This window comes from Amborella trichopoda, chromosome 11 (genome assembly GCF_054954075.1).
Source record: "Amborella trichopoda isolate Santa Cruz 75 chromosome 11, AtrichopodaSantaCruz75HAP2 v2.0, whole genome shotgun sequence".
Taxonomy (NCBI): Eukaryota; Viridiplantae; Streptophyta; class Magnoliopsida; order Amborellales; family Amborellaceae; genus Amborella; species Amborella trichopoda.
In genome coordinates this window covers 36866579-36892960 of record NC_142346.1, presented here as the reverse complement: position 1 = coordinate 36892960, position 26382 = coordinate 36866579, and the positions used below count along the sequence as shown (strand labels likewise).

Genomic DNA, 26382 nt, shown 5'->3' with positions numbered 1-26382 from the left:
TCACAGATGATTTAATATATTAAGGGCTTTTATGCCTCCCATGCACATAAACATCCATTTAGAAGTGAACGAGCATTTCTTTTAATAGAGAATAAATTAATTTTCTCCCTTAAAAGGTTGAAATCATGGCATCCTTGCAAGAACGAGATGCATATAATCTCAATTAACACCTAGATAGCAATAAAAAACATCTCTACAAGCATGCCAAGCCAATGGATGCATCAGTAAAACTAGAAAGCATCAAAATGAGACCTGGAAGCAAGCAGCCTCTATCAACATCTAATGAACAAAAACTAATTGTACAACTCACATGAAAACTCTAACTGAAAAACAAATACAATAAACCAGCAAAGGCATGATCAGAATGCGGAGAGATTTATTAAATATAAGAAACTAGTTTCAGCAAACATAAATTAGAAAGTGAGTACTTAATCACCACACAGAATTTGCATTGGTAGCCACCTCCATGCAAGGCTAGTATATTTCTAATTTTATAGAAAAATAGAAACATGGAGCCAAGCATCTATAATGGATGTACAAAATGCATAGAGATGTATGTGTGTGTGTGTATTTAATCTAAAATATCCCTTTTTAATATTTCAAAAAATACCCATATTTCTTTAATTTTACATGCATACCCATTTTTCTCATTTAATTCTTTTTAAATCAAAATATCCGTTCACAAACCTATTAGACCCATGATGGTCCATCATGGACCTACCAAATCATCATGGACCTAATAGGCCCGTTATGGTCCCAAGCATGCGAGTAAGCATACAAGTGGGTGCTTGGGGCTTCATGGACCTATTAGGTCAGTGAAGACCCATCACTGCCTAATAGGTTTGTGATGGTCCCAAGACCATTACGGACCTAAACTTAATAGGTCATGATCCCATTGGGGACAAGATAAACAATTCACTATTGCTTGTGGCATATTAGAAGTCCGCTTCCTACAAGGATTGGCATTGAAGGCACCTAATGGGTGGGAGTAGCAACTTTAAATAGGATTGCCTAGGAATTACATGAGAGTCACTGAAAAGATTTACTTAATAGTAGCGAATGCCACTTGTAGAGAAGAATCTGGCTTTTAAATTCTAGAGGGAAAGGACATTTCAATGTCAAGAGACGAGCAGTAGAGGAATGAGGATGAGTTTTTACATATCTTCATTCAGCTATGATTACAAAATGTATGCGACTTGGAAATATCACATGGACTATTTGGCCCATGAAGGCCCAAGCACCCACTTGGGTGCAAACTGGGGTGCTTGGGACCATCATCGATTATTAGGTCAGTGATGGATTAGGTCCGTGAAGGGTTATTTTGGTTAAATAAATAAATAACTAATAAATGGGTATGCAAGTAAAATTGAAGAAATATGGCTATCTTTTGAATTATTGAAAAAAAGGGATATTTTTAATAATTTTCCAAATAAAAACAAAAACTACTACCTTATGGCATCAGCCTAAATGTAGGTAGACATCAATGATGAAACTATGTGAAGAATGAAGCCTCGTCACCAGTGACTATTGAACTAAAGAAAACACAAATTGTGGTACATGTAACTACAATTGATTGTTGAAAGAGTGGCAAGGGATGACCATTTGGCCAAACAAACTTGTTAATTGCCATGTAGGTCACATGCCATGAAACATGGAAGTCCCATCCAGTGGGAATCCAACAATTACCAAGCATCCAAGTAAAAGTATGAGATATGAATAAGGCCATGAAAGAAGTATTAAACCACCTAGCCAGTTGAAATTCCAACACTCGTGATCAACATAAAGTCACAAGTCGAAATTAAAACAAACAAAATGTTACAAGCCTTTAACTCAGTGTTTAAAAAATAGCCGACCCGATCCGGATCCGGTATTAGTGACACTGTTCCGGATCCGCTAATAAAAAGGGATCCAAACAATTTGCTATAAGGAACCAGCTTGATGACGTCATGACTTGGATTTATGATGTCATGATTCAGACACATCACCGGCTCCTGTTAAAAAAGGCTTTTTAATCACCCGTGTGGCGCATTAATCTCACGCGAGGTCATCAATGCCGGCCCTTCCACACGTTAATCTTACGCTGACTAATCTGGTAACCTTCATTTTATATTAGCTTAACATTCCCAATATTTTTGATGTGGGACTACTTCTTGTCCCTTATTTGAGCAGGCCAGTCAACCGCATTAAATTAGCATTCATCCTAAATGAGCATCATATGATAAACCTCAGCGTGCGTCTTAAATGAGCATGCATCCTAAATGAGTGTTATATGATAAACCTTAACGTGACATTGAAGCCTTAGCATGCCATTTAATTTATGAACCGTAGTGTGTCATATTTATGAGCGTGTCAATTAATTGTCAATTAATTTATAAATCCTAGCATGTCATCTTTCCAAATTAGCGTGTCATCTTTCCAAATTAGCGTGTCATATTAAATGAGTCTCATCAACATATTTTTTAATTAAATGATATAATTAGCATGCCAAATTAAAAAACTGCCATATAAAAGTTCTTGTTATTTATTAGTAAAATGGTTCTTTCGGTAGGTTTTATTACCTTTTTTTTTTTAGCTAATGTGCATGTTGCCAATAGGCATTTTTTAATTTTTTTAATTGTGATATCTTTATTTTACATTTTTTTGGATTTTTGTTTTTGGAACTTTTTAATATCATAACATTAAATTTTATTGGGGGTTTATTTTTACTTTTAATCATATGCTATGGAAGAATTTTCTAATAATTTTTTAATCACATTTATAATAATATTATAATTAATAATTATACATTGATAACCAAATCTTGTATTTTATTTATTAATTTATTTGCACTATAAATTATGTCATGTATTATTATTTTTTATAGTTGTAAATAAGATTTTTTAAAAAATTAGATGATATAATAAGACATTTTAGATTTGATCTTATTTGTATAATAAAATAATTATAGTATATAAACCAACAATTTCAATTTCATTATATAATATTATAGTTAGTTAGCTTGTCATAATTTTCGGTGAATAAAGCGAATTAATAAATATTTAATACTTTGATGTGATTCTAATTTCACTTTATATGTGAAATTATTATGTTTAATCTTATAATATGGAAATATTTTTAATATTTTTAAATTATTTTAATGCAGTATTATAATATTATATTATAATCAATAATTATACAGACATCCAGATAGGAAAACAGCATCTCAGTATTCACCTAATTTTATAAAGTAATAAAATACATAATGCATCACTCCTAATTACGTTTAGAAACTAAAAGAACACTATTTTTAGATATTTATAGTGATTTTTTTAAAATATTTTGAGACAAAAATTGCCGATTCTGCTGATTCTTCGATCCGAAACAAGTATGGGTGAGGCCGATTCGAGTCACCAATCCGATTTTTTAAACCTTGCTTTAACTAGAAGATGTCTCCAATTATTTGAAACATTAAAAATTCATAATTCAAATTTTCCCACACTTTAAATAGCCTCATGGACGCTGCTTCAAGCATGATGTAAGACAAAGGGGGTTCAGATCCCACACAATTGCAACACGTGAAGAGGGCTTCGACAGGTAGCAAATTTTGAGTTAATTATGGACAGCACGGTCGGGGAAATTTGGGTTAATTATGGACACAAAGGTTTTTGGTTTGATTTGGTATAGGATTTGACGATGATGAGAATAAGTTCTGGTTCTAGGATTGGATAAGGGCTTCTAACAAACAGGAGAAGATGACTTGAAGCTCAAGGCAGGTATGGATATGGGAAATGGTTTGGTGAATTTTTTATAATGAACGACATGTTTTAATGGAGGTGAACCATGCTGGAAATTTTCCAGGTCTAGCAAGGGAGATGAGATCATAAGCTAAATTAGATTTGGTGGGCAATGGGTGATGATGTGATGCACTTGGGAATAAGGTGAGCTATGTTATTAGGGCTTGAGAACAATTGACTTGATGGTGTAGGAATATAGCAACAAATTTGGTTGAGGGAATCTTGGATAGAAAAGTGCCCTGAAGAAGGAAAAAGAATAGGTCCGAGCTTATGCAGGGAGAACGTCCAAATCCACAAGCTAGGCTTCTAAATCTCTCAACCAAAAGCAACAAGGGGCTCAAACCATTAGGGGGAGATTCTCCCCATTATGGGCTAGAGTTGGAGAATCACTCTCTCAACAAAACAGGTTGAGGAATCTCTTTTCTAAATATGGCCTCTCAACACAAACTCAAATTTTATTACTCAAAACTTGAATTGAATTCGCCAGAGGCCTATGTGAGCATTTATTAAGGTACAACCCCCTTTATTTTACTTAGCTTGTCACTCGAGCTATATCTACTTCCCTAAACTTCCTAATCATCTAGTTTCTTTCAAAATTAGATAACTTGTTCCTTTATAACTTAGGAAACTAGACTCTTACTAGACATGGAAACTATCTTTGTAGACTCTAACACAAATCAGGAAACTAACTTATAAAATAAGGAAAGAAACAACTTGATAAATTTCTAAAGACTCTTAACTTTCTAATCTCTAGAACCCACAATCTTCTAGAAGATTGATCTTTCAAGAAGATTGCTGGATTCCCTACACCAGTATTTCTAGGACTTAATAATGGAAAGAAAGAAACCTAACACATTACAGAAATAAAATCTGTCACTTATTTTACAAGCAAGCTTTCAACCACATTTTGAGGCCCACAATATCTTAATTAAAAAAACCTGTCGACATAAGGGTTGCAAATCTCAAAAAGATATTCGCCCTAAGCTTTGGATCATCCTAAACCAACATGTGGGTGAACAATCCTGGTTTTGGGAACTATGGGAAGCAGCTGCATTGTTCTCCCCCTTGTTATAGAAATCTGTCATCGGTTTTAAAGTGAAGTGAAATGATTCCCACTTTATATCCGCTATCTTCTTCGATCCTTTTCTTCAATGTTCCTAGAAGTTTGGATGGTACATCACTGGATGAGTATACTAACTCTTTTGAATCCCTCAAGAAATGGATTCATGCATGTTGATTGAGGAAACATGACAAACACAATAAACTTACTTGAATTTTCCAACCATGCTGTCTATATCCACATAAGCCACGAGCGATCTTTCTTAGAAGAGTGAGGAGCAAAGGTGCTACGCATGGCTCATGATCTCACGAAGAAAACCTCAAGCAACTCTTTAACTTAAAGGAAACACTTTACATGCTCAGTGAGACTCATGCAGTAGGCAAAAAGTCTCAAAACAGTAGCACTTGGGATGAGGTCAAGAACACATTGTAGCTCTTTCAAGCATGGCAGCTTGTTCAGGAGCTCTTCAGGAAGAAATCTGAAAAGTCGAAGAAATCTAGACCTCTGGGGAATAGTCATGTTAGGCCAGCTGCTGGTTCGGCTTGACATCTCCTGTAAGAAGCACTGTAATTGCCGCATTCTCTTCACTTTCTTTCAAGAAATGCCTGAGAGTCAAAGCTTTGGCTGGCTTTGTCTTGTTGATATATATTGTTTCTTTCAGACTTTTTAGAATAATGCCGCTATTCTTGACCTCAAAAGAGTATGTGTTCCCCTCACCATCACACTTGATGTTATTATCAAACAATCACAGCTATCCCAGGATGATATGCTTGATGATCATGGGAGGACCATTGCACTAAACCTGATCTAACTATGAAACATTCATCCAAAATGCCACTAGACACCAGGTGATAACAACTTTAGCGGTGTCATTCATCCAAGCAGCCTCATTTGGTTGCGGGAATCTTCAAATCTAACTTGTTAACCAGCTCTTAGGAGGCAATTTTGATGACGCTTTGCCCATCAATGATGAGGTTTCATATTTCAGTCTACACTTGACTTTGTCTAAAAGAGGCTGGCACTTCGCCAATGCTTGGGCCCATTGCTCTGAAGAGACGACAAGGAATTCACCTACCATGGCTCAATGATTCCTTCATCTTCTAGGTGATTATCCTTTTCTTTGGATGCATCATTAACATCCACAAGATTAAAGCCTTGCTTGGACAATGAAAGGCGACATCAGACAGTGGTGGGATTTACCTTGTTGATTAACTGCCTCAAGAGCACATTGCTTTGTGTTTTTGAGAGATACATGACATTAGTACAACTATAGTCCATTTGAGTTGACATGGCTAAACCTAAAGCAAGTTCCCAAAGAAAAATGTGCTATGATACCAACTCGGCAACTCTGGTGCAGGACCAAGGGGACTAGACTCCTACATGAGTCCAACACGGATGAAAGACTCAGAAAGAACGGTTAGAGTTAGTCAAATTTGGTTACATGGACAGAAAGACAAAGGTTTGGGTTTCCTTTGGATATAAGGTTTGACTATGATGGGAATAAGTTCAGGTTTTAGGATTGGATACAGGTGTCATAAACAAGAGAGGATGATATAAAGCTTGAGAAGGGTAGGGAATGAGTTAAGTGTATGGGAAATGGTTTAGTAAGTTTTGGACAACATTCAAGGGTTAAAATTATAAATTTTAATGGAGGTAAATCTTGCTGAATTTACAGGTACCAAAAGGGTGACGGCTGGGTTTGAAGGGAACGAGAATAAAAATTAGGTTTGGAGGGCTCAGGAATATGGATGGGGAAGTGCAATCCATGACGAAAAGAAGAGGCCGTAACTTATGTGGGAAGAACCTGCAATCCACAAGCTAGGGTTTTGGGTAATCGCTTTACCATAAAAAAGAATGATGATCTAACCTTTAGGGGGGAGACTCTCTCAATCTTGGGTGAGAGTTGTAAAATCACTCTCTCTACAAAAAGAGTAGAGGAATCTCTCCTCTAAATGTGGCATCTTACGACAATTGAAAACCCGAATTTTATTACTCAATTTGAATTTGAATTGGTCATAGACCTAGAAGTGTATTCATAAGGATAAACCCCCTTTATTGAACTTAATTTGGGACTGAAGCTATCTCTATTTCCTGGACTTCCTTCTCCATGTTTCATTCAAAATTATTAGGTAACTAGTTCCTTTATAGTTTTAAGAAACAAAACCCTCCCAAAACATGGAAAGAGCATTTGAACTCTTCAACAAAATCAGGAAATTAACTTAACTTGCAGTAAATGAACAACTTGCTAAAATTTTAAAGACTCTTTAAACTCACCAATCTATGGAGCAACAGTCTTCTATAAAATTAATCTTCCCTGTTTTAGACTTTCTAGGACCGAAAGTAAAAAAAAACATAACAGACTTAAGAAAAATAAAACCAGCTGGCTTTCAAAGACAATTTGGAGCCCCAACTGTCCAAATTACGAACAAAGCTATGAAGATGAGAGTCGTAGTTCTCATTCTCAAAGAGATAAGATCTGGATCACCTTGAACAGACATCCAGGTGAAAAGTTATGCTTTCGGTAAGCGATGTATGCATCGAATCAGTACCCATCCAAACATAGATTTCTTTCCTTAAAATTTGAATCTTCAATGATAATATAGCATTTACTTATTTAAATTGTTCAATATGAGCATGTACAAAAAAATTACTTGTCCAATGTGGATTACGTTTGTTAATTATAATAATCCAAAGGACTGGGTCTACTGGATTAAATTTTTCAAAGGAACCAAAGCAAAAGGAAACCCTGATATCTCCTCTCAAGTGTTTACAATAACTATCCACCCTGGATTACCATTACACACCAAAGCTGAAACCAATACAGAGAAAATAAAAAAACGGAGAGAAGATGAAATAAGAAAAAATAATGCCGGGACAAAAATTTTGTTTTCAGATGAACAACAACAGCACGATTTTGGTACCAAAAACTGGAACAGTTGATAACACAATTTCCTCCCAAAACCAAAACAGTGTGGCAAGAGAGAGAGAGAGAGAAAGTGAGAGAGAACATACCCAATATCCGACCAACATGATCAAGAAAGAGAAACAATACATATGCCAGATTCAAATTCATATTCAAGAGGGGAAAAACCAGAAACAACAAGAAAACAATAGAAACCCAACTGCAACAAGTTGCTAGTGATTTAAAGAACTAACGAAAACAAAGCAAGATGATGGAGAAAGAACACATAATTCAATGAAGATAAAAAACTGGAGAAAGAGGGAGAGAAATTACCTGAGTTGAGAAATTCAAGGAAAGAAAGAACAATGCGACGGCAAAGGGGGGAATCACTTCTTAAATTTGCCATTATTTACTGCGAAAGGCTAAACCAGCATTCAGTTTACTGAATCATAAAAGGTGCGAAGAGAGAAACGAGAACGAAAGTTGCAAACAGTTATCAGGCTTCGGTAGAGAGAGAGCTTTGAAAATGGAGCACTGGCGCCATATATACTCTTTTCCCTCTCTATGTCCACAGACAAATCACCGGTGGCTTCGAAGTGAGGGAAAATAGATTGAGATTTTATTCCTTCTTTATCTCATAGAAGGGATTTTGGTGCTAGCGCCCTTTGGTGATGTATGCCAAAACTCATCCTCATCACAACCTAGCGTTAAAAGAGGAATCTTGGATCTATTAATGCACTCATCAATCTTAATTCTGGATCTAAAATTTAAGGCAATAATGAAAGTGAAATGTTTTTTTTTTCTTTTTTTTTTTTCAGATTTTGCTTTTTTATGCGAGAATATTTATTAAAAAATTATATTAAGGTAGTTATAAGTATTTTATTAATGTACTCGAAATTTTTAAACACTTGTTATCTTTTATTTTGTAATATAAAATTATTGAGTAAGTGCACTTTTTATAGTTAAGAGAGGTAAGATAGATATTTTTAATAAAAAATTATATAAAGGTATCAATTGTCCAAAAAAAAAACTCATATATATATATATATATATATATGAGTACACCAAAACAACATGTTTATTTTAATATTTAAAATGTGAGGCTTGTGTAAGGTGCACCCCTTGTATTATACACGGTGTACCTCTCTATATTTTTACGGAAGACTACTTCTTGCATTAGAAAGCTTGTGATGGCTTGAAAATTTATATTCAATCCCAATTATGAACTTTACAAGTTTTAATATTATGTAGATCGAGTTTATCTAAAAACATTTGAAAATATTGAAAATAGATGGCCGAGATAATTTAATACAATTTGTATTATTTCTAAGACTTTAAATTCTTTTTTTTTTTATATCCATAAAACTTGAGGCTTAGATGTACTCTTTGCTATTGGATTTTTGAGGTGGGCCTTAGTTTTATAGTATAAGATTCCAACATTACATAAACTTTTTCCTATTTTTAGATAGTTTACTTTTAAGATTTAAGTTATATTATTTCCATGTTAATGAATCATATATTTAGCTAAGGGATTGTATATAATGAGACCATTTACCTTTGGTACAAGAGAGTCACAATTACTTATAATTTTATGATGTGAAATCTGATAGCTTGAGTATGTCTTAAAGTTTAAGAAAATTTATTTTAAATCTCGAGCTTGGTCAAAGGAATAAATGTTGCAACTCAAATTTACATCCAATGGCCAAGATCAATTCCGACCACCTTGTCTCACCACCTTGTACTAAAGATAAATAGTCTCATTATATAGTTTTCCTTGAGCTAAAATGTTGTCTTACTCCGACAGGACCATGCGCACTTTGCTCACTTAAGCAAAAGCCGCCGAAGCATTTTTAGGATTGGGGGTTGTATCCTCTAGAACCTAAGGACCAACATCATAAAATAATAATAATAATAATAATAATAATAATAATAATGAAGCCAAAATGCAAACTCTATGTGCAATGAAAAAATGTTTCAAGATTGAACATAAATAGTTAAAAAAGATGGGAAAATTTTATACATAACCCTAATTCTCCATCTTATTTCATAGTTGACCATCTTCCATTTTTCTTTCAAATGACATAAAAAATTTCTCAAATATTTCACTGTACCCCTCATCTCTTTTTTCCTCATTTATTTACTTTTGATCATAAAAATTAGTCCCAATAAATTTTTTTATACCATTTCAACTCAATATGAGAAAGAAATATGGAGCTCTCAACATGGCATTGAGGGGCTGAACAAGTAAAAAATATAATAAAAAAATATTTTTGAAACTTTTTTTGGTTAAAAGATACCTTGGGTGGCTTAAAAAAGTTTTTGAAACGTTTTTTTGATTGAAATAGCATAAAAAGATTTCTTAGACATAATTTTTATAGTCAAATGTGAATATAGGAAGGAGGAAAGAGACGAGGGGATACCGTATAATCCTTAGGGATTTTTTTGTCCGGCTTGAAAGAAGAATGGAAGGAGAGTCTACTTAAACAAGATGAGAAATTAAGGTTATGTATGAAATTTTTTCAAAAAAAAGATTGAACATAAATCATTAAGTGAATTCATCCTTCAAAAGGAAAATGTTTTCAAAGGGCTGCAGCCCTATTACAACAAAAAGCGGGCTTGCCATTCCTCAGAGAGCTGTCGGCTTTCCATTGCTTCGAAAATCTGTTTGTGGGTTTTTGAGAGGGAGAGATGGAACAATAGAATGACAGCCAGGGCACGTCAAGAACACCCATTGATTTTGGCTTGCACCACCAATGCACAGAGCCCTTATTATTATTTTTAGAGATAGGTTGGGTTAGAGGAGAGAGAAATCAAGGATCTGAGAGTGGTTCATGGCAGCGATTTTGGAAGTCCATAGCAGGAGAGAGGTGGCGGATTTTATGCCCTCCCCATGGAGAGAGGGTTTTGCAGAGGAAAGGACTTGGAGAGTGGTCATCACACCGGTTTAATGGGGAGCCTGGGAGGGGCTTTGTAGGGTTTTATGTGCATGCTTAGAGAGAGTGGGAGCTGAAACCTAGAGAGAGAGAGGGAGTTGAAATCTAAGCCAGAGGGAGGGCAGAAATGTAGAGAGACAGAGGTGGGGGCTGAAAGCTGGAGAGAGAGAGGGGCTTTGAAGCCTTTTGAAATGAAGTGTAAAACAGAATGAACAACGGGACCAATTTTTACGTTCGTTTCCGGGGCAAAAACAAGGGCCCTGTTATTGAGAAATGTGCAAAATTTGCACCGTTAAAATAACTAGACGATGCATATGGCTGCCGCCCAACTCCAATAACTAGGGCGGCAGCCTTATAGTAACTATATCCGATTCAAAATAGACTCTTTTTAGGATTTTCAAACAAAAAAAAGTTGGGTGTGGTTAGCCTTAAACAATCTAATTAAGGTGCACTATCAAATTTGATCATAGCATGTAATTTTGGAGTGTAGTTAACCTTAAACAATCCAATTAAGGTGCACCATCAAATTTTATCATAATATGTAATTTTGGTGTTAAGATTTCTTAGGATTATCTTAAAATCTATTTTCATCTCTAATTATAAATTTTGAAACTCTAAAAATGATTAAAATCAAGGAGATCTATAAACATACGAAAATCTTGAAAATTAATGGTCTAGATAATGTGTTGCAAGATGCACTATTTTTAGGACTCAAAATCGTTTTTTTGTCATATTCATACATCTTGATATCGAGATGATTTATTAGAAGGCTTTTCAACATTAAAACAACCTTTTTCCATGGATTTTTGAAGTGCAACTGTAATTGTACATTTTAAAGTTGCAACCTTATATAAACTTTTTTCAAAAAAATAAAGGTGCAGTTGGCATATGGATGCATCCGTAAGCTGTAGAGGTAAGGTGCACCTCAAAATTTATCATGGTATATAATTTTGAGGTAAAATGTTCTTAGGATTATCTCAAAATCTATTTTTATATCTAATTAGAAAATTTTAAATTTAAAAAATGGTTAAAATCAAGTAGATCTATAAATATATGAAAATCTTGAAAATGGACAGTGTATAGAATATGTTGTAAAATGCACTATTTTTTAGACTTAAATCTTTTTATTTTTCATGGTCATACATCACGATGTTGAGATGATCAATCAAAGGGTTTTTCAACATTAAAACTAACTTTTCCGATGGTTTTTTGAAGTGCAGCCGTAGTTCTACAAGTTGTATCCTTATATAAACTTTTTCTAAAAAGGGTAATACAATGAGACCATTTATCTTCGGTGGTCATAGTAAATCTTGACCATTGGATGTGAAATTAGATTACTGTATTCATCCATTGACCAAGTTCAAACTTCAAAATAAATTTTCTCAAACTTTGTCACACACCCAAGCTATCAGATTTCATTTCGGCTGGTTGTAAATAATTGTGACCTCAATGTATTAAAAGTAAATGGTTTTATTATATAGAATCTCTTTTACATGAGTAATGATCTTATAGGACCCCACCCCATCTAATAGCATGAGACTTCAAAAGATCACCCTTAGATTTCGATCCAAATTTCAAGATGAGATTTGAATCCTCATCTCTCCTAAAAAAAAAAAATACTATTTTTAAGTAACTCTCTCCCCCTTTACTCTCTCTCTACCCTCCCTCTCGCTCTCTTCTTCCTGTTGCTCCGAACTTGCTCGCCCTGTTGGTGCAATGTGATCAAAGTCCTCTAAAGAATCCCAACATGTCAAGACCCACCTCAAGAGCACCCCCAAAACCTGCTTTGAGGTATCTTTCTCAGTTTGGAGTTGTCAATCCTTCCTCCTCTTTCCCAGCATGTCAAGACCCACCCCTGCATATCTATAAATTGTTAGAGTTGAATCCAGTTTGGAGCACGTATAGCATGTTATTGCAAGAGCACATTGTACACTCTCGCTTAGGTCAAATACCTACTTCGAGGTATCTTTCTCAATCTAAAATTTCGCAATCTACTTTAAAATCATTGGATGAGTTTTTTATAAAAAACCAAAAAAATGAAATGGCATTCTAGGTTCACAACACTAGATCTAATTGTCCCAAAATTGGACGGTCTCCATTTCATTTGATGACATTCTTCTTTTCGGGCACATATAGTATGACTACGATTTTTTCCTTTTTTTTTGGTAAGTAGAGAAGGTTGGATCCATAAATTTTGGGTCCTAAGAATAAATTTTTACCCTAACGGAGCATATACCCACACGAGTATATAATCTTTTGGCCCCATTTTTTAATTCTATATGTTTTAAGGGAAATGACCTTGTGAAACCCCCCTACACCTATGTGTGTAGGACCCCAAGGGATCACCATTAAATTTAGCACAGATCTCTAAAAAAGTGAAGTCTCACACCCATGTGATAAATTTTCTAAATATCTGACACAAATTTAACGATGATCTTTTAGGATCCTACACACATGGATGTAGTAAAGTTTCATAAGATCATTACTCATTTTTTAAATTCATTTACTAAATTGAAATAAGAAGAGTAAGCGATCCAAAGTTTGGCTTACTTAAGACAAGTTTAATTCTTTTATTAGGATTGGGAGTCTTTTTTTTTTTGGGTAAATTAGAGGGATTAGAAGCCCCTGCCCATTTTGAAAATAGTCATATTTTTTAATGAGTTCGCGAGAATAGAAGCCATGACCTTCAACTATAGCACGGTAGTATTACCACCATGGCCCAACCCCATTCCTTTTAGGGCTGGGGTCTATTCCTCAACACTGAAGAACCCAATTTCCTCTTTATCTAGTCACTATGGAAGCATTCAATAATAACAAAAGTAATTTAAGGACATGTTTTTTTTTAAGTAATTTAGTGGGGATGACAAGCCCCTACTTGTTTTTTGAAATTACTAGTGGTTTTTTAATGCATTACCTAGATTTTAACTGGAGCACAAGTGGTACTAATGCCGACCCCAACCCCGTTGTTATTTAAGGTCATGTTTGAAGTGCATCTTTTGCAATGTTCAAAGTTCAAATCTTATGAAAGAGAGAAGGCAAACTATCAAAAGAAGATATAAAACCCATGCATCCTTTCTCTTTAGCCTAGGAGATTAGCACCACTGGTACCGATATTATTAGTCATCCCCTACATCTATGCAAAGAATCCAAAAGGGACCACCAGTGGCCTTATCATCAGAAGTATACAAAATGACACGTTACATGATGCTCCAAGCTTTATTTTATTTTGCATCTAATGCAAGGTTGGCAATGGGCCTTGACCTAACCCTGGTCCAGGTATGGTTCAAATCAGGTTGGGTCCAATTCCATATTAATATTTAATATATAATATTTTAATAACATTTAAATAAAATATAACAATATATTTTAAATTATAAAGGTGAACACTATAAAATCAAGTTATCAGCAAAACGCCCAACTTAATTAGAATAAGAATGACTTCTAAGTAAGACACAAAAGCACCTCAAAGTCCTAGAAAGGTTATATTTAGGCTAGCCATCTTAATGGAAAGATGGCTAATGTCCATCTTTTGTAGGTGTTTTATCGTTGTTCCGAGTAGGAAGGGAATAGGTGATTTAATAATACATGTATATATTTAATATTTAAATATATAAGTGTGGCATGCTCTTATGCATAAGCTTATTTTTCAATTTTTCGGTCGGGTCCAATAGGATCCAATCGGGTCCCGGTTTGGGTCCAAGTCTCATAATTTTTTTTCGGGTCCAAGACTTGACCCATTGCCACCCCGAAATTCTAGTTACTGTGACATATATAAACATCAAAAGTCTCTCAAGAAAATGAATAGAAAGAGGGATAGAGATTTGCAACTCCAGATTAAAAAGAAAGATAAGTCGTCTAAGGGAATCCCTCACTCTAAGTCTCTTCTCTCTTATTCCCTAATTTCTTGTAAATGTGAATTCATTTCCTTCAACATTCTTATTTACTTCAGAGATTTACTCAAACCTCAAGAAACAGTGATTAGTTTCAGTAAAAACATTCAATTTCATTTTTGGTGCCATTCATCCACTGCTTAGTCCTCGTCAGAGCCGCTATCCAAAAAGGAACCAAGAGATTTTCGCAGAATATTGAAAGATTTATCATCCTGCTACAGGAAATAAAAAAGAATTATAATTCTGTAAAATGAAACTTAAAATCCATACAATAAAAGCAAATTTTGAAGACTGTAGACAAGAAGTAGTGTATGTGTTTTGTTTCCCCTCATTTCTACAAGGCTTATGTTTTGTATTTTTCAACTGTCTTGTCAAACTTATGAAACCCTAGACAGAGAAAATGGAGCGAACCCGTGTGTGATTTCATTCACACTTATCCCATGTATGTATGTATATAATGAACAAAATTACCCTTGAGAATAAAGGGTTAAAGAATACCCTATACAATATCATTAAAGACAGTCTCTCTGTTAACATGTATTACATGAGCTCCTCAAAACAGGAGAAAAAAAAAAGTAATAAAAAAAGAGAAAGCTTTCTATGCTCCCTACAAAATTGAAGTTCTATCTTCCCCCTACCATCCATTTGCCCGCTTTTTATTACGAGAGCCACTCACCGTTTGATCTTAGATCCGACGTCTCAAAGTATTTATTTTTAGTTTTTTTAATACAATTTTTTTTAATATGAAATTTGGTACGTGTCATCTTCTCATTGGGCGCACCTATAAAAAATATTAAGAATAAACTTTTAATAAAAAATAATGACCAAAATACCCCTTGAAACTTTTAAAGGTATTTTAGTTATTTTATTTTATTGAAAATATTTTTTTTATATTTTTCGTTAGTGCGAGTTTAATAAAGGAATGGACCTCTAAAATTTGGTGTCAAAATCGTTTATAGAAAAAATTTAAAAATAAAGTAGTGTAGAGACGTGACATTGTGATTGAGACAATCTTAGCCCTCTATTAAAAAATGGAGGGTTGGATAAGGGGAGGATAGAACTTCTATTGTAAGGGGGATAAAAAGCTTTCCCTAAAAAAAATCTCCTCAAACTTACCTCCCCAATAAACTCTCCAAGACCAAATTTATCACTATGACCCACCTTTATGGATGCAATATGAATAAAAAAACCAGATGGGAATATTTTAAATTTAAACTGAAAATCAGTTTATTTTAGCCATCAAATAAATGTGTTTCAATTTTCACTACGGTTTACTTCAACATCTTAAATTGGCGAAACTATAATGAGAATTATTTAGCCTCTGAAAATCTTAAAAAGAAGAAAAAAAAAACAGGAAAATGGTCTGGCATTTACCTGTTTCTTTTTTTTGAGGGAACCTTCAGCTGCTGCAATTTTGTCAGCACAAGCCTTCTCAAGATCTGATATCATGATCTTCTCTTTCTTTCCTGGAAAAACCAAACGTTAACTCTGTTTAATACAAATTGTGTTCTAATTCACGTACCCTTTTTCTTTTGGAGAAAGACTGTTTTCCTAACATCTATGCATCAATTGCTTCCCTGTAGCTGACAATATAACTGCCAATGTTCCATTAATTGTATTTTCTGTGCAATAATAAGGACGGTAAATACAACAGATTGTAGTCTTGATAAATATATTTATGTGGTTGAGGATGACTTTCTTCTACCCCCAAGCTCATGTCATCCAACCCAACAGACTAAAAAAATAAAAAATAAATAATAAATAATTAGCCTGGAATTCATGTTGCTCACTCTGTTGTTCATAGCAGGCAAACAGCTTCTCCTTTTCATCCTCAAATTTGGAGAATATTTCTGCAAAGTGATAAAAATATGATACAGCTCTTTTCATACTTAAAGATCCACTTCAAATTCAATGGAAATATAACCACTTTGAAAAATGAGGTAACAGAGCATTGTAACACCATACACCAGTTGTAAATATTATGGTAAACCACAGGCGCATACACTGTCCATTCTCGACAGTGGACAGTGGAGATTAAATCTAGTTCCTGATTATACAGAGTCACAAGTCTAAATTCAATCTCCACATTCCCATGGTAAACAGATAGTGGATGTCCCAGTGATGTAGCATATACCATACACCTGTGGGATATGGGATGGGAAGAAACAGTGGAGGTGGAGACCCCTTTATCGGTACACTTACCATTATAGGCCTGAAGATGTGATGTTTTATCCTTGCAAAACTTCTCATAGGCCGCTTGGAACTTGGTTGACTCATCCTTTAGAACACTCTCACACTGAAAATTTGAAATGTCGTTCGATTAGGCATTCATTCATTAGGAAATTTAAGTAGCTATGGTGGTTGTTTCCCCTTCTTTTTCTTCCTTTCCTTTTCTTGGGATGAGATGGCTTCACACTTTTCTTTCAGGAGCTCCCTCTCTCTCTCTCTCTCTCTCTCTCTCTCTCTCTCTCTCTCTCTCTCTCTCTCTCTCTCTCTCTCTCTCTCTCTCATATTTTCAATCCATGGTTTTTAGGACTCTTTTAAGTGTCTCTTTCTATCTCATATTTTCACTTTGTTGTTGTTAGGATTCGTAAGTGTTGACCCTTCATTGCGTTAAGGACTAAGAAGCTGGCACCTCTTTGGAATTCTTTGTTAGTGTCTTGGCAAAGGCCTGTCTGTCACAGGAAAAAAGTACAGATCAGTAATTAGAGAAGTAGGTCCTTCATTTCAGCAAAACCTGATATGAATGAAGATTTCAGCTCTCTGATCTAATGAATTCGTTGAAAAACCAGGGACTTGAAACTTTTGAGAATGGGTTGGACACCTATTTACAAACATTGAGCCCTTCACTTATCTAAAATCTAACAAAACCATATCATACATGGAAATTTGGTTTTATGCTCAGGCCAGTCATGAGTAGTTCAAATGCTAGAGAGAGTCTACCTTTCTTTCTCAAGCTTCCTCTTGGCCTCATCCAACATGATCCTTATTTCTGATGCCAAACTGTAGCTCCAAAAAACCTCAAAAATTAATTCAACAAAAAAATGGGGGATGTGATGAAATGACATTCATAAAAGTGGCCACTGAAAAAGATTCAGTGAATTAAATATATGAGAGCACATAATAGAAGCATGCGACAGAGAATCTTCGTTTTTGTACGAGGGGAAGCTTTTGTATGACTTGTTATAGATTGTGACCTTAGCACCTGCTAACAATTTGGATTGTTCTTTGTAAGATAGGAATATTCACATCATTTGATTGAATCAGACAGGATTGGATCAATTTAAACACAGTCAGAGGTGTTTTCTAGTCTACGATATCGAATCCGCATTTGTTATCATTTATCCTTTGCTATAAATTCACTCTTATCACATCAAAAACGGAAACAGAATACTAACACAGCTTAAATGCATTTTCACAAATTTTATCTAACATAAGAACATCTCTGTCACTCAAAGAATGCTGTTAGATTAACCTCAACATTATTAGCTACCTGAAGGAACTTGAGCCATTAAAAAGAACTTGAAGGAAAAGCATACGCTCAACTCTGATCTCTTAAGATGACATATAGAAACAGAAACTTTATTCACAAGAATTGGTTTGCTAATACAGAACACGACAGTAGAACAAAGCTCCATGTAAATATCAATAATAAGAGCCGATCCATGTTATAAATAGAGATTCTTCCTTCAGGATTTGTCAAATAATTGTGATAATATTCGAGGGAGATAGCCACTGCATTACTGGGTAAATTTCTATGCAAAAAGATTTGAAAAGCTTTCAATTCCAGAAATCGTCTTGAATGCTTAGATTGCTGAAAAACAAAAACCAAAACCCCAAATTCATAGTCAGCTAACATCAGAGATCATACCAAGAAATCCGTGAATCAATATGCAACTTTAATATCCCAACATTCCAAGTATACAGAAAATAAATGATTTTTGAAATAATCACCAACTTTCAGTTAGAAAAATGCATAACAAAGTGATAAAAGGATTATTGTTGTTTACTGAGTTATAACAGTAATCTAAATGTTGAGGAACTGAAAATTCTTCTTGGATTACAAGAATATCAAAGAAGAAGCCAATCTGCAAGAGTTATAAAGGCCTTAATGTAAATAGCAGAAGCCTTGCCTGGTAATTGTCTCCTCAGTCTTCTTTTGCCCATCCTTATGTGCCTTGTCTCTGATCTGATGCAGAGCTTGTATTATACCTTTAATGTCCCTGCAAATCCATTCAGTTCACCATTTGCATATTCATCACCAATCAATGAGATATTCTCTCTTTCCCTAACTCATACAACAGTTATCCATCAAAAGATTCTATGAGCTTTATATGCAATTAATGAAAAGAAGCTCGTTAGTGCTACTCTGTGTTTCTTAATTTCGTATAGGATCAAACTAGTGTGTTGCATTCTTGTTTCAAATGTACTAGTTGGAGCAGTAAATCCTCAATAAAAATTAAACTTCTATGAGTTTCATCAGATAATCATGCATAGAAAGAAGTACAATATGTTTTGTCATTTGAATTCTGTGGCCTTAAACATAATTAAGAAAAATTAGTCCTCTACGAGTTTTTGCATTTTCTAAACTTTAGTAGTTTAAAATTGGTAGATTTATCAGATTTCGTGTGTGGTGAGAGGAACTGAGATTTCATCACCTCATCAGTTCTAAGTTTTTGAAGATACATAATGAGAGAGTGTTCTTGTTCCAGAAGAAGCAGAATATCAGTTCTGATACATTTTTCTACAAATTCTTTTAAATTTCGTGCATAATTTGGCAAGGTAGGATTTCATCATTTCTAGGTATTGGAAGATTCATACATGGTAAAAAGAAAATTATTGTCCCAAAAGAAGCAGAAAGTAAGTCCTGACGCATTTCCAAATCAATCAGACAAAATTCTCACAGTTTTTTGTGAATAGTAAAACTAATATCTCATCACATCATCATTTCTAAGTTTCTGACGATTCATCGGTAATGTGAGAAGAAAGAATTATTGAAGAAGAAAAAGAAGATTATTCTTGATACATCTCCAAATCAACTTCTACAAAATTCTGAGATCTTCGTGCAGTGCGAGAAAGTATTACTTCATCTTGTCTGCATCATTTCCAAGTTTCTGAAAATTCATTCATAGTGATAGAAAATCACTGTCCCAGAAGCAGAAAACTAGTCCTGATACATTTCAAAATCGATTATCACATGACTACTACATTTCTCACACAGTGCGAGAGAGTGAGATTGAAGCATTTCTTTATCATTTCTCAATTTCTGCATGTATATCCATGACGAAGGAAAAATTTTGTACCAGAAGAAGAAAATTAATGCTCATATATTTTCAAATCTATCTGCTGAAACTAGGGAAATTTGATCATTTGAACTAGCCTTGAAAGATCTAGATCGAAATCAGAGTTCTCTTTATTCAACTTGGATGATGCCACGCCATCTTCATCTCCGCTTCGCTTTCTGGACTTTACCTTCTCTCCTCCAGCCATTAAGCTACAGTTCAAGCAATTTTGATGGCTCTCTCTCTCTCTCACCAATTTCGCGCTCTGGACTTTCAAACTCTTAAAATATTCGAAGGGTTTTCAACGCGGGTATCGCGTATTTATATACCGACCCCGAAGTATTGATTCTGCAATTTTCAGATTTTGAAGATTGATTTCGTGACTACCGAGATTCACCGCCTGAATTTTTAAAAAGGGTATCTATGGTGCGCTGGGCTGAAATTTGGTTCGATGTTTTACTAATTCCACTCAAAGCATAAGCGGAACTGGAAATTCGGTGATTTAGTTTAGAGAAATTTCGAAAAAATTTATTTTAACTACTGTAATATAGAAAATCCTCCCAACTTTTATTTTTGAGAAAGGTTTATACAGAGCCGAGGCTCTATACAATTAAATTTGAGCCTACCTCAAAACTTTTATTGGTAGAGGTTGTTTTGATGCCTCAATATCTTCGACATCTCAACAACAAGATGTATGGACATGAGAAAAAAATGGATTGCAAGTTTTGGGAATAGTATATTTTGTAATGCATTTTTTTGACCGTCAATTTTCAAAATTTCAAGTTTTCATAGATATGTTGAGCTACACTATTTTGAAGCTTTAAACTTTATAAATAAATATGAAAAAATATTTTAAGGCTATCACAAAGATTTTCAATATTGAGACCATATTTCTCGATACTATTTGAAGGTGGGCTCTAATTTGATTGTTTAGAGCCTAGGCTCTACACAAACTGCACCATTTATATTTTATCTCCGCACCTTCTTCTTTTTTTTTAGTTTTCTAAAAGAAAATTGTTTCATGTGGACTCGACTGTATTTCTACAAAATGCGGTCTAGAGGTATAAAGCCTCCATCTTAAAGATGGATTCAAATAGATGGCCCATCTAAAAACAAGTGTAACCAATGGTCCAAATGTTTTTTTAATATAATTATTATTTTTAATTTTTAATTATTATTATTTTTCATATTCATAATTAAAGATTATAAATTTTCTAAAAATTAAGATCAGATTATATTTTTAAAATATATTTATGGCCAAGCCTGCATTTCTACATTATGTAGGCTGACTACATAAAAACAATGTCCTTTTCTAAATTACCACCAATTTCCATCTTCAAGATCCAAATGCCAAAGCCGGATTAGATTTTGAAGATCCAAAAAATAGCTCCATGTACCTCTTTCCCCTCGACTTTTTTTGTTTTTCTCAAAACTACTACAACTTTTGTTCTTGAAGATTCAAGTCTATCTACAAAGTCAAATGTGGCTTTTGAGTGTCAAGATTTAACGTGGTGACAATTCATAAAAATAAAAGAAATTGACAAAAGACGAAAGGGGTATGTTGGGGCCTAACTTTAGATATTTGAAATCCAAATTCATAAGATGACTAATGTAACCGTGTTATGAGAGAGGTTTCTATGCTTTTTCTACTATATAAAAGATATACACTTCTCCGATCCAGTTATTCAATTTATATCAAGCGAGCGATTGACCGTTTGGTCTTAGATTTGACACGTCAAAGTATTTTATTTTTAATTTGTTCTATACAAATTATATGAAAATTGGTATGTGTTATCATCTCAATAGAGCACATCTAGAAAAGTATGCAATTTTTTTTTATTAAATATAATGATCAAAATACCCCTGAAATTTTTATAGGTCATTTTATCTCAATGGGAATATTTTTTGTATTTTTTTTAACAAGTGTGAGTTCAAGAGAGAAGTAGACGCCCAAAATTTGGCTTCAAAATGTTTTACAGAAAAAATTAAAAATACGATAGTGTAAAAGCGTGATATTATGACTGAAGCTATCTGAGCTGTCCATTCAAAATAGACAGTTGAATAGGGAAAGTATATAAGTTTTATAGAGTAAAGGAAGTATAGAGTGCTTGTCCGGAAGGAATTTGTATCAATTTTAGTTTACTGCCACTTTATGCAAGTATACTATTCATGTAACCTTAAGGCATCCACTGTCCATGCATCAATGAGTGATTAACCATTCCACAAAAAATGGGCGGATATAAAAGTGGGCAACCTCTCTTCACCCGCCCCTCGTTAAACATGATCGGAAGATGTTAAGTCTGAGTACCTTATTCAATGCAAGTACTAAATAGTTTTGAGAGTTGGTGGGAGTAGCAAAAACCCTTTGTGAGAATAATAGTCCCTTTTTCACATTCATGAAATTTGAAAATAATTTTGAAGAAAAGATTGTATATACCCATATCAATTTCTAAAATGACATGTTCATGCAACTCGGCTAGCAAGGTTCACAAAATGACACCCCTATTTTCCAATGCACTAGAGAAGAACCTTACAAGATTAGACTTCTAATTACAGAGTCGGACTTCCAAAAATAACCTTATAAGATTAGACTTCCAATTACAAAGTCGGACCTCCAAAATGACACATCATATTTATATAGTTTTAATAGTATAGCCACAATGTGACGTGATGATTCCATTTCAACCTGTTAACATATCAAAGATAAGAAGAAAAAACAAAAAAGAAAAATGATAAAAAAAAACCTGGCAATATTTGGATGAGTTGAAGAGGTACATTATCTGGGTTCAAGGGGTTCAATTAAGAGGAGATGCAAGCTCCTCAGCACTTGCCTGTGTTTGAGCTTTAATGCTTGTTTCAGGGTACTTTAATGGCAACTAGACTGAAAATAATTTCTTACAATTAAACTTTTCAGTTGTTCCATAGATTCACAGGCTAGAAAAGCCTTTCTTTCTAACGCATTTTTTCCCATTTCCTCCTTCTAGAGAGGAAACCATAAATAGATTATTGTGAATTTCAAGTAGCTTTTGGTTCTAAAAGTTTGTAGCCAAACATTGTTCTAATATTTAGGGAAAATAAGCAGGAGCAAATTTAAATTGTTTAATATCGAATGAGCATAAACATATACGTCCTCGTAAAAAAATAAAAAAAGAGTTAAAGCCTATACAAATGGTGAAGACCCTTCTGTCTCTTGCTCACAGACCCATGTGCTCTCTCTATAGTCTATACAAATGGTTAAGGCCCTTCTCTCTCTCTTGTGTGCAAGAGCGCTCACCCAACATTCATGCTTGTTTATAATTTTGAGTTAGATCTCTCACACACACTCACACATACACAACACATACAGACCAAATGTTTAGATTTTGTCAGGATTCATGATCGACGTATAGCCTTGCTCTCTTTCTTACCCATTAAGCCCAATATTTTGAGATGCGAAGGCGTATTAGTGTGGGAGGTAACGGGAGTACTTCGTATGTTATCATTTTAGGTTGTCGAGGTTTAGTGCCAAGCTTTTCACTGGTTTTATTGTAGAGCAAGTTTTCTATGCTTCCCCTAAACATAAAATTTACATACTTCCCTTTATCCAATCATTCATTCTGAATGGACGGTTAAGATGACCCAAATCACAATGTCATGTCTCTACACTATTTTATTTTTATTATTTTCTACAAAATATTTTGATACTAAATTTTGGGTGTCCAATCCTCTCTTAAACTTGCACTTGTAAAAAATATAAAAAAAAAATATTTCTAATAAAATAAAATGACCAAAATGCTCTTGAAAATTTCAAGGGGTATTTGGTTATTATATTTTATCAAAAATTCTTTTTAATGTTTTTTTAAGGTGCGCCGAAATGATAAGATTTCACCTACCAAATTTCATATTCATATAATTTGTAGAAAAAAAACTAAAAATAAAATATAGCCTGTTGGATCTCGTTCAAACAATGAGTGGCTTGATCAAAATTGGACAGCTGGATGGGAGAGGAGCTTATCTCCTATGTTGTAGAGGAAGTATAGAAACTTGTCCCTTTACGGATGAATATATGTTGTTATATATATTTGTATAGGGTGTGAATATATATTTTTCATGTTTTTGTATAAGGTGAACATATATTTGTACATGGACCCAATTGATGTTTTTCATTTGACTCTTTTTTTTAACTAGTACTTTCTATGTTGTTTTAATTTCTAGAGACGTTTTAACGTGCTTCGGAAGTTTTTATTAGTATAACGATGACCATTTGTTTAGAATCTTTAGACTATATTCACTCAGTGAATTACTTATGTTAATATTGTTTCAATGTTGTTGTTAATTATAGTAACATATGAAATAATGTGTTTTGAGCCACTTGTTACTCATTTATCTGAAATTTTTAATTTTCTTTTTTCTATTTACAGAATGATTTCCGGTTTTACAACATTTGAAACCAATGGTTTAAAAACCGGATCGGTGACCCCGATCGGGCTTTCCAAAAAACCGATCCGGATCGACGAATCGGCGATCCGGATCGGTGAATCGGCTATCCGGATCGGAATCGGGTGAATCGGTCAAAATAAAGCTTCAAAAAAATCCGAAAAAATTATTAAAATTCATTATAAATATTGTTTTTTAGGAATTCAATAAAAAATGAGGGTACTCCATTAAGAATTTTCATGTTTTTGAATGAATATGTGAATATTGATATGTTCTTTCCCTGCATGAACCGCCATTCAACATTTAATTTACATCACACAAAAGGATAAACATAGAATTATCATAGAATAAGTATATCAACATACATGGACTACAATAAAGCATAAAATTAGTAACATACGATCTAAAAATAAAATGATAGACGACGTTGTTGTTCTTCTTGGTCACGCTGGTGCCATTGATTGAATTCATTTGACAATTCATTGATTCGATCTAAAAACAATTCATTTTCGTACATATCAATTACAAACATTTAGAATAATACAAAATGCAAGCTCCAAACATGACTACAACTCAATTATCAAGAACATACATTTTTTGCATTAAAAAATTAATAATAAAAACAATTCTTCAAAGAGCCGGCTAACATCAATCATTCCAACTAAAAAATCCATGAACAACAGATAAAAAAAATACAGTTTTGTATTGAAAATATAATAACATGCATTTTTTTGCATAAATAATCCATCAACATACAATTTTTTCAACAAAAACTTTAACAATAAAAATTTAAAATATGGTTTAATACCTCATGATAATTAAAACCTTGTCACGATTTTCACATCTTTTCGGAAAATCATCATTTTTCAAAAAATTCGATCATGGAAAAAAAAAAAAAAAATTTACAGCAAACTCAAACAATAAAAATTAAAAATTGGGTTTAAATGTTTAATACATCATGATAATCAAAACTTTATCACGATTTTCACATCTTTTCGAAAAATCATCATTTTTCAAAAAATTCGATCATGGATAAAAAGAAAAAAAAAAAAAAAAAGTACAGCAAATTTTCAAAAAATTCGATCATGGATTAAAAAAAAAATTAACAAATTTTCAAAAAGTTCGATCATGGATTAAAAAAAAAAAATCATAAATTTTCTAAAAAATCGATCATGGATTACAAAAAATTCGATCATGGATTACAAAAAATTCGATCATGGATTACAAAAAATTCAATCATGGATTACAAAAAATTCGATCATGGATTACAAAAAATTCGATCATGGATTACATAAAATTCGATCATGGATTACAAAAAAAAAAAAAAACATAAAAAAACATAAAATTCGATCATGGATTACAAGAACAGAAAAAAACAATTCGATCATGGATTACAAAAAATTCAATCATGGGTTACAAAAAAAAAAAAAAAACAAAAAATTCGATCATGGATTACAAGTAAAAAAAACAAACATTTCGATCATGGATTACAAAAAAGTCGATCATGGATTCCAGAAAATTCTATCATGGATTACAAAAAATTCGATCATGGATTACATAAAATTCGATCATGGATTACAAAAAAAAAAAAAAACAAAAAATTCGATCGTGGATTACAAAAAAAGAAAAAAACATTTACATCATGGATAACAAAAAATTCAATCATAGATTACAAAAAACTCTATCATGGGTACATAAAAAACAAAAAACAAAAAATTCGATCATGGATTACAAAAAAAAACAAACATTTCGATCATGGATTACAAAACATTCGATCATGGATTACAAAAAATTCTATCATGGGTTACAAAAATAAAAAATAAAAAATAAAAAATAAAATTCGATCATGGATTACAAGAAAAAAAAACAAACATTTCGATCATGGATTACAAAAAATTCGATCATGGATTACAAAAAATTCTATCATGGGCTACAATAAAAAATAAATAAATAAATAAAAAAAAAAAAATTGTTCTTCACAGAGTTCGTTTTACATAAGCGATTTTAACTGTAAAATTCACCTCTAAGTGAATAAATTACATCCAATTGAGTATATTTTCTGATAAACAACAATATAAGGAATCAAAAACCTAAATTTCTAACACATTATTTCTAATATATCATGA

General features: G+C 33.4%; 2 protein-coding genes across 4 annotated transcripts in view; both read right to left on the bottom strand.

Moving 5' to 3' along the window:
* Nucleotides 1-8438, bottom strand: part of TPR8 (Tetratricopeptide repeat (TPR)-like superfamily protein) — a 54882-nt gene extending 46444 nt beyond the window's left edge. Inside the window, exon 1 of the mRNA XM_006846994.4 lies at nt 8069-8438. Within this exon, the coding sequence (XP_006847057.1) occupies nt 8069-8141 (73 nt within the window). The 5' untranslated portion in view covers nt 8142-8438. The remainder of the gene's footprint in view (nt 1-8068) is intronic.
* Nucleotides 8439-12349: 3911 nt separating this feature from the next.
* On the bottom strand, nt 12350-20112 carry LOC18436771 (DNA ligase-like protein). Of its 3 annotated transcripts, none has more exons than XM_020668902.2 (8): nt 19939-20112; nt 18692-18781; nt 17502-17561; nt 17194-17233; nt 16761-16854; nt 16349-16408; nt 15933-16024; nt 12350-12523 (listed from the first exon to the last, which is right to left on the bottom strand). In XM_020668902.2, exons 1-8 carry the CDS (start codon nt 20046-20048, stop codon nt 12431-12433), a joined length of 639 nt encoding a protein of 212 aa, XP_020524561.1. In that variant the 5' UTR covers nt 20049-20112; the 3' UTR covers nt 12350-12430. The 3 variants fall into 3 exon arrangements, with proteins under 3 accessions (XP_020524561.1, XP_088708202.1, XP_006847056.1); XM_088852076.1 differs by lacking the exon at nt 12350-12523 and adding an exon at nt 14569-14773; XM_006846993.4 differs by lacking the exon at nt 12350-12523 and adding an exon at nt 14569-14770.
* Nucleotides 20113-26382: the final 6270 nt, after the last annotated feature.